The 18,833-nt window shown below is 28.8% G+C and overlaps 2 protein-coding genes and 1 long non-coding RNA gene across 3 annotated transcripts; all 3 read right to left on the reverse strand.

The window, feature by feature from the left end:
- Positions 1-209: 209 nt before the first annotated feature.
- LOC145953106 (uncharacterized) lies at positions 210-2,965 on the reverse strand. The gene is made up of 2 exons (XR_014430653.1): positions 2,411-2,965; positions 210-685 (listed from the first exon to the last, which is right to left on the reverse strand). It is a non-coding gene; the product is annotated as an uncharacterized LOC145953106 (long non-coding RNA).
- Positions 2,966-4,818: 1,853 nt separating this feature from the next.
- On the reverse strand, positions 4,819-7,006 carry LOC109799835 (putative GPI-anchored protein At3g06035). The gene is made up of 2 exons (XM_020360473.3): positions 6,808-7,006; positions 4,819-5,731 (listed from the first exon to the last, which is right to left on the reverse strand). The coding sequence occupies exons 1-2, from the start codon at positions 6,890-6,892 to the stop codon at positions 5,223-5,225; spliced, it is 594 nt and encodes a 197-aa protein (XP_020216062.1). The 5' UTR covers positions 6,893-7,006; the 3' UTR covers positions 4,819-5,222.
- Positions 7,007-14,694: 7,688 nt separating this feature from the next.
- Positions 14,695-16,844, reverse strand: LOC109799833 (F-box/LRR-repeat protein At3g26922). The gene has a single exon (XM_083066868.1). The coding sequence runs from the start codon at positions 16,393-16,395 to the stop codon at positions 15,265-15,267; it is 1,131 nt and encodes a 376-aa protein (XP_082922994.1). The 5' UTR covers positions 16,396-16,844; the 3' UTR covers positions 14,695-15,264.
- Between the last annotated feature and the right edge of the window lie 1,989 nt (positions 16,845-18,833).

Here is an 18,833-nt window from a genome sequence, read left to right on the forward strand (position 1 = left end):
CTTTCTTATAGCATATTATGTTGGTCACAACGGTCCCATGCATACTTTAGACCATATTCACAAGATTTTGTGATGATTCCTCGATGTGTCTAATTTTTATTATTTTTTTTCTTTTTCTTCTTTCTTTCTTTCTTCTTTTTTTCTGTCTATGTCTGTCGAGGGATTGGTGGATGAACAACTTTTAATATGCATAATTTTCAGCCCCGGCCTTGTTATAAAGCAGTATGAACTGTTTATTAAGCTAGTGATGTTACCAAAACGAGACCAAGAAAAGTTTCAAACTTATGCAAGAATATTCCATAATTACTTCTAAAAAATTATTAACATGAGAATCACATCTCCTAGTTGATTAAAATGTTACTGACGGTGAAATCAATGAGGGGAACCTTTTAGAATTGAATCACTTTATAGCTAAGCTTTTTGTAGAAAGCGAAACCTTTTTATCTTCTTTCATGATGGTTTTTCTCACCCTATCTATCAAATGATATTTTCATGCATCTTTTTCCATATCAGGTTGATCTCCCAGAATCTTGGTCTTTCGAATTATGCAACACAAACATCTTGTCATTCGCTTTAGTCCTTTCTTATAATTCAAAATTCAGCCCCATGTTCCTAATTTTTCTTTCTTTTCCTTTTCATCCTGTTCTTTCATTGTTGGGGGTCCTCATGACAACTTTGATCAACGCTGTGTGATTTAAAAGATATGAAGCAAAAGTGAGACTTTTTGTTATTTCTTTGACCAAAACACTAATTTCAAAAGAGAGCAAAAGATCCGAATAGATCGCCTTGATTAATTCTAGGGAGCAAAAAGAATTAATGGGGATTTCTTAACGATTTGATTTAAGGAAATTCAAGGCAAAAAATATTCAATAATATTAACTAAGCTTAATTTGGGAAGCATGCACGGAGACAAGCATTGGCAACCCGTGGGTAACATATGGGAAATAAAACAGCTCTTTGCCCCTTCACTTCCCACATTAATCATTTTTTTCTCTTTGACGTCAACAGAAATGTTACAGTGACAATGAAAACAACTAGCACCTAAGAGGGTCAATTTCTCTGTTTTCTGTTTGAAACAGTTTAATTGGTTTCAGAAATGTGACATTTAACATTTCACATGCATAGATAGAATACAGATAATGTGGCCTTCAACCGATTGCATTCAAAGTCCAAATTTGAATTTAAATGGAACGACATTCCCGTATCTTTATGTGTTTTAGTTAAATATTAAATAATAAACTACATGCCTTTTTTTATCACCAAGGTATGTAAGGTATGGTTTAACTCACATGAGATTATTTCATCTAGCAATTTTGAATTTGAAGACTCTTATATAACATTATAGATTGATTTTCTATTTTTTTTAATGAAAATATTGAAATTATTAAGAATTGGGCAAGTCAAAGATGAAATTCCTAACTATTTGACTACAATAGAGGTTATGATAATGTCAAGTTCCAATTATTCTTAAATTTTAAGGCTGTTGAATGAAATCATATGATTGCTATATATGTCTAACAACGCCCACTTTATGAAAGGTATAATTAGATCTATATATTACGTTTTAGTGAAGTTGAAGATACCGATAATTCCATGAAAACTTTTCATGTGACCATCGTTATTGCAAAACTCTACAAGACCATATATATATATAGTAGCTGAAAATGACAACTTAGCAAAATCTTTCAAGGATTTTTAAGAATGACTTAAATCTAACAAAAACTAAACACCACAAAAAGTAGGTCCCATACTCCCATCATTTTAAGCATTTTATTAATGATAGGTTCAAAAGACCATTCATATAAATCTGTTAATAGAAAAACACCAAAATGAACTTTAAGAAATTATTAAAACAGTAATACTCTATGCCATGCGTTTTTTTTTGCTCAAATGTTTCTTTCATGATTTAAGAAAGAGCAATAAAAATATAACTAAATGTGCAATTTTCACTTTCAAAGAATCCATAAACTTGAAGAAAAAGTCACGAATAATACTACGTGTATGCTGATTCCTTTATTTTTCAAAAATGGGTTTTTCACTCTCAAGGGATATATACACCTTGGGGAGAAGGGAAAGACAAAGAAAGATATAATATGTGATGTAAAATTAAAAGGGAAAAAGTGTAAGGAAGGCATAAAAAATTGAGTGAAGAAAAAAACCAAAATTAATTAAAAGTTACAAGAGATTTTTCTTTTTCATACATGAGGTGTACAAGTATAAACATTTTAATATATATATATATATATATATATACGTGATTGTTCAGAATCAGTTAAAAAGGAAGAATATTTGGTAAGGAATTTGAAATTTACAAAGGATCTTTACATGTCAAATTCCAATGTGATTAATCTACAAGAATTTTGGCGTTGAAATTAGTGTGTAAAAGATGTGAGAATTAGAGAGGGTATACCTTATTTTCTCTGCATCACAAATGGCCCTTGCTTTCCTATGCATGGACATATTCATTGAGGCAAAACAAGAAAATGAATCCATTGCAACACAAATTCATGAAAAGAAAATGTTCAAAGAACACATACATGGCTTAAAGGGTTGATTCATCTCGCCTACATATACGCTGAACTCCTCCCTACCAATACCATTAATATATGTGGCATGGCACCATATTAGTTCACCCAAAATGTTATTTCACTCTCAATAATTAAGACCCAAATTTAATTAGTTCACCCAAAAATAAAATCTATGAATATATCTAGATAATTCAAAGACATAGAGAGAAAACAATGAATTTTTTTTTTCAAAATTTGTGGTATAAAAAAAATATATTTTTTATACTTTTTTGTATTTTTTATTGAAAATAATGTTTGAGGTAATTAAATAAATGTCACACATTAGGTTCACATATGAATTACTTTAGGGCCTAGGGTTTAACACACACATGATCCTTTTATATTAATTTAATATTTTATCAAACTTAATTTGTTATTAATTTATATTAATTAATATATTATATAATATTAAAATATATTTAATTATCTCCAAATCAATCATATCCCATGACCAGTTTAATTTCAAGAGCCATCCAATATGGAGCACCCTTTATGGTTCAAACGATATGCACAATAAGCCACAAAATTTGAGCCCTTCATGCACGTCCAATATTTTCCATTTTCTGCTATCCATTTTCTCATTTCAACATATTATTTAGCCTTTTCCATTTGTTATTCCTATTTAAACCTCAAGCTCTAATCTTATGCTGACCAAATCTCTCATGGATCCCGGCCCAAAGGACAAAGGGGAGTCCAGTATAAAATGAGAATCTGCTGCGAGAAGTGGGCTTACTTTTTGACCAGCGCAAGGTCATGGACTATTTATCACGAACAGTACACAAGGAATGTTTAAATTATCACTTCCTAAGTAAGGAGATTCTTAACATCAAGTTTTTGGAATAAGTACGTTTGCATAAAAGTTAGAAAACACTCTTGAAAATTTCAATGCCCAATTCTGAATTCTAAATACAACAAAATGAAGAAGGAAGAATTTGTCACTTTCAAAGTAAAAGTACTTTTAAACAATTCCAACTAAAATTCAAACACGCACTTATTTTTAAAAGCTATAAATATTTATAAGAGAAGAAAATATAATAATTTAAGTTTTTCTCATAAGTTAAAATTAACTTACGAACTTCAGTTTTATATAAGTTTTTCATCTAACTTTAAAAACAAAGATGCATAAGTTGATTTTAATCAACAAGAAAAGTTCAATCATTTTACCTTTTTATTTTTTATTTTTTATTTTTTATATGTATAGGAATTTTTTAAAATCTAAATAAGACCTAAGTTTCTTCCGATGGGAAGGTTTCCGCTTTGCAATACACAGCAAAATATGGATTGGGTGCCTACTTCTTTGAACTTTATCCCACATAGGTGAGGATCTTATATTCAAAATTTGGACTACAATTTCAAACCTCTTTAATAACACAAATTCTTAGGTGAACCTGGTACATGTTGAAGTTGTCACCATTGGTCAAAACTTTTAAATTCCAGCAAGAGAATGCTTGTCATTGCAGAACGGACATATGCGGAGGTTGGCTGATGCCTATCACAAAGTGGGATTTACAAAGAAAGCTAGTAATTGTAGACATAAAGTCATCCCTTCTCACCATGTATTCATCAACTAACTTTATGTCCTAAAATTATTTCAGTTCAATTAAATCAATAATCTCAAATTTACGTGTTGAAGAACCAAGAATAACCTTAATCTGAGTGAAATCAGAGTTGATCTTTTTAAACGAAGTTTTATATTTGAATATTATAAATGAGAAAAACGTAATTAACAAAGGAAATCATATTTAAAATGGTCAATTTGGTTTTCGACAAAAATTAATTATTAGCAAAATTAGTGTTCTCTTTGTACCAATAATAAAAAAAAGTTCAGTTTCCTAACTATGCTATCAACCAAGTAGAGATGAGAGTTCCTATTTGGCATCTATTTCTTACCCATTTTAGATCCATTTTTTCTTTCTTACTGATACTAGTTTATTTAACAGATCATGTCGGGAAACGACAGAAACATAATTGGGTAGCTCTTATCAAACTCAAAGCTGAAACTTTAAATTAAAATATATGATAATTAAGTTCAAATCATAAGGAACGCACCACGAACATAAACAAACAAGAATGTAGTATCGGTTCAAGAATCAAGACTGTAAAATTTTCATTTAAAAATGAAGAAAATCGGGTAATGATCTGAACCGTTAAAATACATAAGGGAGAGGATAGTAATCGGTAATCTCGTCAAATTTTAAACACCTTTGAACTAAATTAGATGGGTTTGGAATGGCACACTAAGCAGCCTCAGTATCAAATAAGCAACATAATTTCAATTTTGAAATTAAAGTACTAGTATGCTGCCACCAATGCTACAATTTATTGCCTCCTATACTGATTTGGCAAATGTAAAACATTCAAAAATCAGAAAGAAAAAGAAAAGAAAATATAAGAAAAAGAAACTGTTGATAATGCCGATAAACCCCTCGAGGAAAAATGCTGTCCCTTCCATTCCTCTTCTTTAACATTCTACAGACACATGCAATTTTGAAATAATTCTTATACCACACCATCTACGTTTCACTAGAAAAGCACTTGTCTACATTATTTTCAGTATTCCCGGACACAGACTAATAAGAACTTCATAGTGGTAGCAAGGCCTCCAAAATGACAATCCTAAAAATAAATAAAATGGGAACAGTGGTATCCTCTTGTTCACAACACGAAAAGGTTACCCACTAACAAGAGCATTGAGGAGTAAATCAATCCAATTTTAGAAATCAAATTGGCCCCACTATAAGTCTCAGGAACAAAGCTTCCTTCAGGAGTGTTAGTGGTCAGTACCACTACAATCCAGTTATCTTCTGAACCAATACCAATTCCTGTAAACTTGGAGTCATTGAGATTATCGGAGTAGAGAGATTGCGTGAAATTAGTGAGGACAACGCTCGGAACCAGGCCAGGAACACAAGCAGGCATTACAGCTCCATCCCTTGTGTTAGAAATATTCAAGTGGCATTTATTTAAAAGGTCTGGATAGTTGGAGAGCTGAGGCTCTGTACCCGGTACGGTGTTAGCGCCTGTGGTATTTGTACAAGGTTGATTCTTGAACTGATCTGCTATTTCATCAGCAAAGCAATTTGCATTTTCATTCTTTGTTAGAGATGTCAAGTTTAATGACTCCCTATACTTGTTGATTCCCTGATAAAGATCATCTTCCTCATCTGCAAGTGGGCGATTAAGCTTAGTGCCATCTCAAAATATCAACTTCATTGTGCGCATTTTGCAAGAAGAGGAGACATAGGGTGATTGGAGGGATTTTTCATGGAATATAGCTGGTTCGACTAAATTATTTACTAATTGACATGTGGTGCTAATTACTATGAGTATACTTGCATACAAGCTTATAAGAGTTTTTGAGAATTTCTCTACGGAAAATAAAGAGTTTTTTTTTTCTATTAAAGAAGCTCTTATAAACACTTCTATCTTATATCCAAACAGATTCTATGACTGCATTGACACATGAAAAGCAGAAAATGGTTAGGCAGCATATCAACAAACTGTCTGATCTGTAAAGACATTTCACTCAGATAAGTTGCATTTAAATCTAAATGAAATATAGCTCTTTGATTTACAAGTTAATTCCGAAAAATCCGATCTTGTCACTATGTGAATTAAGTGGAAGAGGATTCCGTGACCTCTAGTAGCAAGCAATGAATGCTTTATCAACAAGATTAATGCAAAATCAGATCATCATTCACCAGTAACATGGAACTCTGAAAGAAGACAAATAGGTTACTCAACGATCATCTTGGCAACCTATTGATACACAAATTTGAATATAAAATTCAAATCATTCTGCACTGACAAGCAATAGGATCATGCAATTGAAAATTTCAAATTTATCATTCAGCAGCAATCAACTGAAATAAGCAGATCTTTTCAAGATCAACATCTAAAAAGAAAAGTACACTATTCCCAAAGATTGGGTGACATCAGATCAACGTTCTCCCAAACAGATCTAACAGAGATGGTCCACTGAGAAACCCAAGCGCAAGAAAAGGTGAAAAATAAGGACAGAAAAAGACCTATTACCCTGAAAGCAAAAGACTTAAAAGTCGAAACTTGACGAGAGACTAACACATTCAATGATACCCAGATGAAGTAATCATACAATAACAGTTGATAATAGCAATTAACAAGTGAATGTGAAACCCATTTGAGTTGAGGGTAGTCAGAATTAGGTGATCCAAGAAAGACAAGAATTGTAAATATCGAGAGAGAGTGTCGGAGTACTGACCATGGTCGCACTTTACGGAGTGATTCGTTAAGAGAAGTGAAGAAAGGAGGAGTGAGAACAGCAGAGGGAAGCGGAAAAACGACATGGTTTTAAGTTTGAAGCAGAGATAGAGAGAGAGAGAGAGAGTTGAAATGGAAGAGAAAGAAGAGGGATTCTTTAAGTAAAAGCTAAATACATGACATCTGCACTAGACACGATGTAAACAGCCAACTACAAAACTCACACTATGAATGATATCCAACGGCTAAGTTCCTAGAAATTAATAAATATAAATATTTTTATTACAAATTACCGGCTGAAATGTCTCATCATTTTAATCCAACCAAATATATATGGTAAATAATTATATACACACACTCTCATGACTACAAGTAACATCACATCCATAGAAAGATTGAGTTGTAACATAAATTAAATTTAATCTAATATTTTTGCTAAGAAATTTTATACAATAAACTTAGTAATATGTAAATTATTTTTGACAAATTTACTAATTATATTTAAATAAAAAAAGTTAAAATATTTTTTTTTTAAATTTAAAAATTTTGAATTTAAGAAATTAAAAATAAATTTATTTATAAAAGAAACATCGTTAAGTGTTTATATATATATATATATATATATATATATATATATATCATTTACTTTGTTTTCCTTCTTTTTTATTTTCAATTTTAGTAATTTTTGTATGATTTTTCTTTTTTCCTTTCATTTTTATTTATTTATGTCCATTTTAGGTTGAAATCATTTATCTTGTTTTGCCAGCAAAAATTCCAACGTCCATGTGCAGGATTTTAAGTGAGGCTTGTCGGTCGATGGACGTGAACAAAGAATTATAATTTTCTTCTATTCAAATCTTTTCTTTTTTCTTTCAGTTTATCGACATGAATTAGTTTTTTTGTTGTTGTATTTATATATATATATATATATATATTCTTTTTTTTTTCTATCTTTTATATTTTTAATTTAAAGAATATTATTTTATTTTTAAAATTAGGTAAATCAACTGATTTGTGTTGGCTAACTTTTTCAACAATCTATAATGAATTAACATGAGTAAACTGAATTGATTTACTTCGACACCTTTAATTGAGATTTAAAATAAAGGATTTTTTTTTTTGCCGAAATAGTATGACTAAAGGATATTCTTGTTCTTTCCTTGTATTTTCTAAGTTTATCATGGATTACAAAATTCTTTTAGGCTAGGCTTGAGAAATCCAAATAGGATTTTGATACTATTGATTTTCAACTTTTAGTCGAGCATTTTGTTCATAATTTACCCTTTAAATTTAAACTTATTACGTACTTATGTATGAAATTATTACTCATGTAATGATTTCACGAACCTTCGTAGCATTGGAAAACTATATGTTTAATTATTGTTTCTTGATTATTATTTTTTGGGGTCATACTCTTTGATTATCTAGAAATGAAAAATTTCATTAAAGGGTGTAATTTGTATATTTTTTATCCATCTATTTTATTCTTATGTTTATTTTATATTAGATCATAAGTATTCTTGTTGGGAGATCATAAACTAGAGCTAATGGTCTAATTCTATAGCTAGCTAGATCATAAACTAGAGGAAGATAGTAATGACATGGTATTGTCCTTGTTGGGAGAAATACAATTGGTGTAGAAGCTTTTACTTTAATATTTTGAGTATTGTGTAATATAACAATTCGATTAAATAATAATTTATTTAAAAATATATAAAAATTATAATTAACCATTTAGTCTGTTAGTTTGTATATGAATTTGGTACCTCTTATACCTTTCAATATAATATTTTTGGCTGTTTAAAAAAATAACGTCTCGAGTTAACACATATTAATCATATTCTAATTATTAGAATATCCTTAATCAACTCAATGCACTCGCTAGAGGTGGCTGTTGCCTTATGACACTACTAGAATTTCTCTTATTACATGCGACTTTTTCTGTGAATTTTTCATAAAAATTCGCAGAAAATATTGTTCTTACAAATTTTTTTGCGAAATTTTATCTGCAAGTAACACCTTCGTGGATAATATTTTTTTGCGAATTTTAAAATTCGCAAGAAATTTTCCTGCGAAATTTATTGCGAAAAAAATTCGTAGGAAACTTTCCTTCGAAAAAAAAGTTGCAGGAAATTTTCCTACAAAAAAAATTTGCAAGAAAATTTGCAGGAAAGTTTCCTGCGAATTTTTTCGCAAGAAACTTTGCAGGAATATTTTTTACGAAAAAAATTAAAGAAATTATTATAAATTCTATCAATAATTTTTCAACTTTCAAATGCTCACAATGAATTCATCCGAAACATTTGTTTCCATGTCTCTAATATGTGATACATAATCTTTCAAATTCTAAGATTGTAGATTATAAGCGTATCACTCAACCATATAAATCAACTTGTAAGGTAAGTGTTGCCCCAACTTATATACTCTTTAATTGCTTTATTTTCAATCAATGTGGGACTTGAAGTTTTTTTAAAATATTAAACTTATAAAATTTAAATATATTTTTTTTATTTTTCCTGCGGATTAAAATTTGCAGGAAAATTCGCAGGAAAAGTTACTTGCAAATTTTTTCTACCATTTAGTAAACATTACTTGCAAATTTATTTTTGCAAGAAAATCTACAAGAAACAAAATAAAATTCTTACAATATTTTCTGCAAATTTTTACCATGGAAAAAAAATTCTATGATTATTAAAATTATAGCAAAATTTGTAAGAAATATCTGTAAATTATTTTTCGCAAATAAATTCGCAAAAAATTTCTGCAAATATTATTTTGCAGGAAAATTCGCAAAAATTTTCTGCAAATATTTATTTGCAAGAAAATTTGCAAATATTTTTTTGCAGGAAAATGACACTTTTCTAGTAGTGTGACAAGGAAGAAGGCAAGTCGAGCTACATTGGTGTTTGTCCTCCAACCAAAACATTGTTTTGAAGTGATGCAAAACAAGTCCAACACCATCATCTTAAGAAGGTTATTCACGTTATTGTAGATGAAATTAATTTATCATAAAATATTTAGATACAGTAAAAAAAATTAATTATTATCAATATTAATTAATTTTTAAACTTCTTGTTAATTGGACTTCGACTAAAGTAGGTATATACGCATGCACAAAGAGAGCAGCCCAAAACAAAAAAAAAAAACAAAAAAACCACCTATTAACATCACGCTTTTTACTGCTTTACTGCGCAAGATCCAGTATTTAACGAATGAAAATGAGACAACAATTAACCTTGTACCTTCAATATAATGTTACAAAATTATTCATAATAGATGAAACCTCAACGTATATAAGACGATTTCTGAATTGAGAGAATAAGAGAACTTATCTGATAACAATATAAAGTTGGCGCATATACAAACCGATAGGGAAGTAGCTAACCAACAAAATTTAAAGAAACCTGCTAATGTTGTCTAATAACATAATGCAACCACCTTTAATTAGGGCAACGATAATTCATAATTGTGTATATACGTGCATGGTTAGAATTTGAACGACTCAACTATTTAAAGAAAGTTGAATTGAGATTTTGAGCAATATATGTAACTAAATGAAAAGAATCGAATATATGAAAGTAACTGGGTGCCTTGTCACTAATCAAATAATAAATGTTTACAGAATCTGGTTATGCAACCATTAAATTGAAAAGAAAACTTAAAACAAAACGTGTTAGATATGTGTTACATTTATATTAAACAATTTGAATGTCTTCTCCTTTGAGAAAGAAAAATTATATTTAAAAAATGAAGGCAAATTCAAAAATAGATACTGAATTATGTCACTATATGTGGTGAAGAATTTACTTTGTAGATTACTAGACTGAACATTATATTGCTTGAACATGAAAACAGAGTGGTTTTATTAATAAAAGAAATCTCAGCACTTTACATATTTCAGCTTTTTAATATTTAAGCAAGCTATACGAAGATATCACAATTCACAACCATGCATGGAACCATTTGCTTGACATTAACAAAAATATACTTCCTATACTCAAGTAGAAAATTATAACTCATGTTATCCCATGACTCAATAACCAAATGATTGAGTAGTTTTTTTTTTCAACAAAAGGAGAAAAGATAAAATCGCAAAATATACTAACCTTTTCTACTAATCATTTTTTTTCTTCAAAATAATATTAAATTAGATTGACTCCATGAATGAAGTCAAAGTTACAATGATATCGAACCTACAATTAATTAATTTTATAGATACAAAATCTCACGTCAAATTCAACTATACATATAAGCTCCACACTTTCCACCGGAAAGAAAAATACTGTAAACACCAAACACATAATTACAATATCCATGTTTAATATAATTAGCCGTAATTGAATCTATTTCGAAGATTCAAAATTCTATAAAAGTGAGCCATTTAAAAAAATGTTGAGTTTCTTAATATCATTAGTAGCTTCACATGATTAATATTCAGGCACTAGGTACTGCACACTGACCCTGTTTGTAGTTCAACTAAACTACGAAATATTGGTAAATAGGATCAATTAAATGAGCAGATAATGGAAATCATAGCAATAAAAATCAAAAGAATTCAAAAAGGAACTCCAGAAAGTGAATTGAAAATCTAGTTGGCAAGGGAAAATATAAGGTTTAGCATAGAAATTTGAAAACCAAATAACCAGCTTCTCCATCACAACCCTCAGAAAATTCCTTTTCTACAATCTCCATAGACACTTCCTGACTAGCTTCATCTTCTCATATTCTAGACTCATTCATGTCAACAATTAAAATTTTGCATGATAGAAGTAGAATAAGCTCTTATAGTCACCCAACTCCAAATCCTAAGCCTTTCAAAATAATTTGAAAGGAAGCTTCAGAAATGCGCATAGTTAGTTGCAATGTAAACAACAACCACAGTTACCACTTAACAGTTGCCCAGTGAGGAGTGATATATATTTCGATCTATCTAACTTCAGATTTTGATTCTTGAATCTTTTGAGTTATAATAGACGCGAGACCAACAAGAGAACCATCGTCACTTATAAACACATCATAAAAGAGGTTTCTCTGAGATTTGAGAAATTGCAAGGAGCACAAATGCTTTCCAAAAACCCTACGAATATGAATTGTTCCCTGATGGCAAATGCACATTCTTCAATCTCATAAGGGACTCCAATAGAATGTTTAAGAGCAACAAATTACCCGTCAAATCATTCCTTTCACAAAATTGAAGCGCATTAGAACCCTAAACTACAAAACCTTAACCCTTTTTTGAAACAAAACCTTAACCCTAATGAACTAATCGCGGTGCTTTGAAAGTGAAATCAATTACCTCAAGAAGAAAATTTATGCTGTCAATTACCTCCCTTCCCTACTTTTATTATTTTTTAAAACTATTAATTTTATTTCCAATTTGGATCCGTAATTTTAAATTAGGTAGTAATACGTAGTGTTGAAACTTGAAGTGAAAAAAAAAATTACTACATACATATATGAATCAGTAAAAAAAACGTATATATACATATATATATATATATATATATATATATATACATATATTATGAAAGAAAAGAAATACTACATAGAAAATTAAAACCAATTTCATTAATTACATATTCAATACTATTTTTTATTCAAAGTATATAAACAACATCTTCTGGAAAAAAAAAATCATTAGTCTCATATCTATTATCTAAACAAAAACCATATTACTTCCTATTCATTTTTAATCATAATAATTAATTTTAGAGTATTCCGTTTATATAACATCAAATCTACCTCCCATATATAAGCACACAAATTGAAGGAAGGAAACGATATTTTGACTAATAATTTTCTTCTATTCTCATGAGAAATAGTCCAAGAAATTAACTTGTTCTATTTATTTTTTATTGATTAGAAAATAAATTGTTAAACTAATTTATAAAAATAAATTAAAAAATTTCAAAGAATTTCTTATGAAAATCTTAAAAATAAAAATAAATATGACATCTATTGAAATAAAACTTGATTTTGGAACAAAAGCCAATTTCTAGATACATCTTAAGCTCATATTCTATAAACATATTTTTAAATAATATCTTAAAAGATAATTGTAGAATAGTATATAAAATTATCTAGAATAGTGTGTGTTTACATCAATGAAATTTTTTTTAGAGAGTTATTTGTAGCGACTATAGATTAAAATTGTGTTAGCAAAATTCTATCTATTAATTAAAGAAAAGACATTAGTATAAATGGATATGATTCCTTAGAATTTGTTTTAAGACAAAATAAAGAAATGATTAATTATATACGTATAATTTCTTCTTTTAAAATTTTTAGTCTTTATTATTGTCAAATATTTTCTCCACTAATAAAATTTCATTCCAACGATATCTTCTAATGTTGGGTACATATTAACTCATAGTTTATTCTACATTCACACAAATATCACTTCAAGTCATTGAAATTTCACTAATAAATAAAATTTAAGTAGTTTAGTGATTTGAAACTCATTATTTGGTTTGCGCGATTAAAACAAAAAGAAAGAGTCATTCTTTGTTAAATAAAATATGAAATCCTCCACTTGTGTGAACATGTAATGAATTGAGTTGATGAGAATTATTCAATATAATTAGTTATCTGTATATTAATTAGGTGTCAGACTTTTATTATAATATATTTTTGTTTATTTAAATTATATTAGTATAGGATGTAGAGTAGAAGACAATTTTATTCAACGAAGAACATCGATGTTATGATTACATTTTTTCTTTCTAGTTTTAACCAAGATATTTCTTTTTCATGTTTAGAAGTGGGATTGAATATACTAAAGAATGCTAAATTATAATTTTACTCATTTATCTTATTTTTTTTATTTCACTCTTTTATCTATTAAAATGTTTATTTATTTAAATCAATTTAATAATTTTAAGATAATAATTATTTTTAATTTTGTAACATAATTTTAAATTAATTTTTAACTAATTCAAGATATGAAACATGTAATATTAAATTCATCTATATGAAAATTATGAGATACAATTGATGCTTGAATCCAAAAGAATTATAAATATAATAAAAATTATGTGAAAAATACATTTTATAAATAAATAATTAGAAAATAATATAACTTTCTTTTAGAAATTTTAATTTTCACTATATGTATAATATATTTAGTTTGAACTTTAGTTACATTCAATTGTTTTCATATAAGTGTTTATAATATAAATTTCAAGTCTTGAATTAGTAAAAAGATTTTAAAGAATTAAATTAATTTAAATTGACTTAAACTTAATAGATAAAAAATTAAAATAAATATTTTAAAAAATAAAAAACCAAAATAAATTAAATATAAGATAAAAGACGATATAATTAACCTTTAAAGAAATAAGCTCTATTTAATCATGCTATCTTTTAATATGAAATCTTTCCATGTTGTATCTTTACTAACAATAAATTTTAAGCACTAGTATTAATGATAGATTTATGAATTAATGATATTGATCTCAGTTATTTTTTTTATGTTTGACTGAAAAGAAAATTCCTGAGATCCCAGTTATTGAATCAACTACAGTTTCTTTAATGTTGAAATTTAATTTATTCTATCAATTTTTCCTCTTACTTATTGATATGTTATTACATCATCTAAAACAAATCTTCTTTATTCTTCTGTGTTTATTATTAGTAGAATGATGAGTAGAACTTCTAATAATTTTATACCAATAGTTCACCACTTATTCAGTCAGCAGCAACAACTAAAATCATGTTATTCGAGGTTTCATCTTTCAAGAGAAAAAAACATGTAATTTGTTGCATATACAATAGCTTTAAAATCTTATTGTGTTTGTTTTTGCATTAGTAAGACCCCAAACACGCATTTGAAAGACAAAAATTATTGTTTCTCACATTCGACAACTTTAAACATTATGACAACAAAAAATTAAAACATCCCACAAAAGAACATGGGATACATCATCTTTGTTTACTAAATTTATTTGTTAAACAGAAACAGAAATGAAATATTCTCCTTCTATGCCAACTCTATATCGCAATCTTCTGAAGCTTTGGGGTACCATAATATTCGCTTGTATAACATGTCTAGTCTCCATAATCCCGCATAAGTGTTGAAGTCATATTGACTACTATAAACACATAATGATTTCAAAGCCGGAGACTGCAACAAGAATCTTATGGCTACCATCTCTTTCTCATTCCCGGTAAAACCAGAAATCCTTATGGTTTTCAGGTGCGTTGAGAAACACGTTGGCAATGGATCCACCTTGATTGCATCACTCATACGCAGAGAAACCCCCTATATAGAAATAAAAACATATATAAAAATGAAATGAAATACATGAGCATTTGTAAATAAAAGATTAATTTCTGTTTAAACTAAGTCACCATAATGAAGTCAAGAAGTTGCAGATTTGGTGAGTTTCGCAATAGAGTCAGCAGAGGAGGACATGCGAAATTCAGTGGTGCCACAGACACCACACGAAGCTCAATCAAATTATTGAACAAAGGAAAATCCGGGATTAAATTTGGTGTACCGCATAGAGCCTGTGATATGCACAACCAAAATAACACATTTAAGAGAATGAGAATCTATATATATAATAAGTGCATGTCTAGAATATGAGACCATACATACCTGAACAGCAAAGTCAGTAATGGATAGCTTTTCCACATTTGAGAGGGCTTTAAGAAGTTTGAACACAAAATGGCCAGCGTCCAAGTCATCGTTTGTTGTTGTATGAACCTCAACAGTTCCATCCGTGATTGCTGCTGAAGAATTTAAGAAATAGTCATTTATGAGATCACCATCATAAGAGAATGTCTTGAGGTTACTACTTCCAGTGATGGTTATTCGGCAAGGTGCATCATTCTGAACATCTGGCTCATTTTCATCGTCAGGCTTGGCAGCTTCGTCATCGTCCCTCCACTCCCTTATGCTCACGCTCTCAAGTGAAGAACATGCAATATTAACAGCTCTAACCTTGCTCCAATTACAGTCAACAAGGGCCAAGTGCTCTAGGGAGGAGCAACTAGAGAAAAGTTTTTGTGTTGGGGTAGTATCAGGGAATATAACATACCTCAAAGTCAAAGTCTTGAGATTGGGAAAATAAATGGAGGGAGGAAGGTTGATAACTTGGGGCATGGTGAGATGAAAGTGTATCAATGATTTGGAGGAAAACATGTGTTCAGGTAAGACCAATAGTTCCTTCCCAATTCTATCAAAATCAAGCTTTAAATCTTGAATCCTATTCTTGATGGATTGGCTTAGCCACCGATTAACTTGTGGAGCGTCCTCACATACTTCACATGTAAGAGAAAATTTTATAAAACAGGAGGTATTACAAACTGCAAGCAATTTCTCTACAAATTCTTTGAACTCCAGTCTCTTTTCATGCTCTTCTTCTTCCAACTCAACTTTTGAGATTTCCGTCCATTTATCTTTCCATAGTTTGGACAGGACACTCGTTCGAACTGCTTGTTTTAAGGGCAGGTTGGATATGATCGCTGGAAGAAGCTCCTGTGGTAGATCACATAACTCGGTGCCCCCACCTTCATTTATTCCCTTTTGATCTCCTTCATTAAGCTTCTGGCGCTTGTTAGTCATAAAAGAAGAATCAGCATCCATGTTCTCCTGTAAACCATAAAATCATAAACATTATCAAGTTAAAATGGAGTTGGAAAAAAAAAACAACAAAAACTTTCGTAATAAACTACATTGAGCACGCATGGTATGGTATACTCTCGTAGATCGTGAAAACATTTGTATAACTGATATTATCATTTAAATGTGCAACTTCATTTGTTTTTTTCCGCGGACAAGAAGGGAATATACTCAATCCCCCTAACGCAGTCCTTTACTTCAATCATAATAAAGCCAAAGTTTGTTTCACAGCAAAGGCTTGTCAACAAAAACCATCCTCTTTAATTAGACACAGCGAAGAACTCATTCGTTTTTCTCATTTTTTTTTTCTTTCACAAAGCTACAAATAATGATAAAAGAACGTTACGCTATGCCCACGTGAGGAACTCAGATTCATACCCATTGTGCTACTTTTTACCCATTCTCCCTGGTTGAGATCGGAAATGGGGGAAGGGAGGACCCCAACTCACTCTATACTCAACACACAAAAAAGTGAGATTCAGCCTTTGAAACCATGACTCACTCGATCAGGCACAGCAAAATCACTTTTTTTTTTTTTTTTTTTTTGTTTTAATGCCATGAAGGTTAATTAAGAAACCTCTTGCAACAAGTCATTGGCATGGTTTTGTTGACTATTGGCAGCAACAAACACATGCACAGTGAAAGTAGCAGCATGAGAATTGAAGCTAAGCTATATATAAGTGAAAGCAGAAATGAAAGGAACATGATACAAGCAAAAAGTGAAGGAAGTAACAACCTGAAGGGTGAAGGTGACAAGAAGTAGTAACCTTTGTTGAAAAATGGAGATGACAAGGAGTAGAAGAGGATTTCAACTCTTGGTGCTACTTGCAGTGACAGAGGAAGTGAGTGTTTGCAACAACAAAGTAAAGTGATAATAATTTGTGTAAAAACATGTTACAGGAGGTCACTATTTATAATAAAATAAACTGTGCTTGTTTGGCAGTTTTTTAGCAGGTAAAATGCAATTAATTATAGAATTTTTTCAAAATTTAATAATAAATAGTAAATAATAAATTAATTATATAAATTTAAGAAGACAATAAATTAAATTGCATAAAAAATAGATTGATTTGAAATGATTTATTATTAATACAAGTTATTAATAAGCTAAGTTTTTTTTCTTTTATTTTGTTTAATAATCTACCAATTCGGTCTCAATTTGAATTGAAACGTTAAAGATGATAAAAACTCCCTTCCTCTCAACTTTTATAGTATTATTTTTATTTCATTTGTAAGACTCACTGTCGGTATATTTATTATACTTGAATAAATTAAATATGTTAATGAATCTCAAAAAAAAAACATTAACTGTTGAAACAGTTTAAGATAAGTTCATTATTAGAGATGTAAAAAAGTAATTATGATATATAAATGCATTTATTACATTGTATAGTATATAATATTTTGAAATAAATAATAAATTTAAATATATTTTCTTATGATATAAATTCAACAAGTTTTGAATTTGGTTTTTTAATAAATAAAAACTATTTTTTATCTTGTTAAAATTAAAATAATTATATATAGTCTCTATTATTATGTGATATTCATTAACTATTTATATATTGAACAAGATATCAAATAAGATTTAAATATGTTTTTAGTCCCTCAAATTTAAGACAAATTAGTTTTTGGTCCCTCAAATTTAAAATTGTTATTTTTAGTCCCTGAAATTTTCAAAAATATTATTTTAGTCTCTTAGGTCACTAATAACATATCTGAAAATGACAAATTAAGATGATTAAATAATATCAATTGAATTTAATGTGATGTTTTCACTAATAGGAACACTAGTATATAGATTTTATGCAATAATATTTGATAATTTTCTTAACAAAATTTGAATATAAGGACTAAAATAAGATTTTTTAAAATTATAGGAATTAAAAATAATAATTTTAAATTTCATAGACCAAAAATAAATTTATCCTAAATTTCAGGAATTAAAAATATATTTAAACTTATCAAATAATTAGGTTAAGTGGCATTTACTAGTGTTTGTATTGTGTAATATGTGACAACTTTAAAAAAAAATTAAGATGTCTAAAATAAATGTTATTTATCTATTTTAAAATATTATTTAACAGTGAGCAAAATTATTTTACTTAAACTAAAAAACATTTTTAATTTTATAAAAAAAATGTAGAAAGAAAAATTAAAACTAAAACGTATTAGAGCCGAATAATAATAAAATGTAATATGTATAATTTTAAAAATCATTATTACCGAAGTTGAGGTCCTTTACCAATAAAAAAAAGATAATATTGAATAGAAAGGTCATTATGTATTGTTTTTTTTATTTTATATATTTTATACAAAGTTTCCAAGAAATTAATGATTTGAAAAACACTAATTGTCATCCTAAAAGAAAATAATAAATTCAGTAGCTTTTATATATAATA

Source organism: Cajanus cajan, chromosome 11 (assembly GCF_000230855.2).
Source record: "Cajanus cajan strain Asha chromosome 11, NIPB_CcT2T_4, whole genome shotgun sequence".
NCBI classification, from domain to species: Eukaryota; Viridiplantae; Streptophyta; class Magnoliopsida; order Fabales; family Fabaceae; genus Cajanus; species Cajanus cajan.

Excerpts from the sequence above, each read along its gene's own strand:
- LOC109799835 (XM_020360473.3), bottom strand. The coding sequence starts at position 6,892 with ATGTCGTTTTTCCGCTTCCCTCTGCTGTTCTCACTCCTCCTTTCTTCA. Across the intron at positions 5,732-6,807 it reads CTCCGTAAAGTGCGACCATG|ATGAGGAAGATGATCTTTAT; the intron begins GTCAGTACTCCG and ends GCCCACTTGCAG.
- LOC109799833 (XM_083066868.1), bottom strand. The coding sequence starts at position 16,395 with ATGGATGCTGATTCTTCTTTTATGACTAACAAGCGCCAGAAGCTTAAT.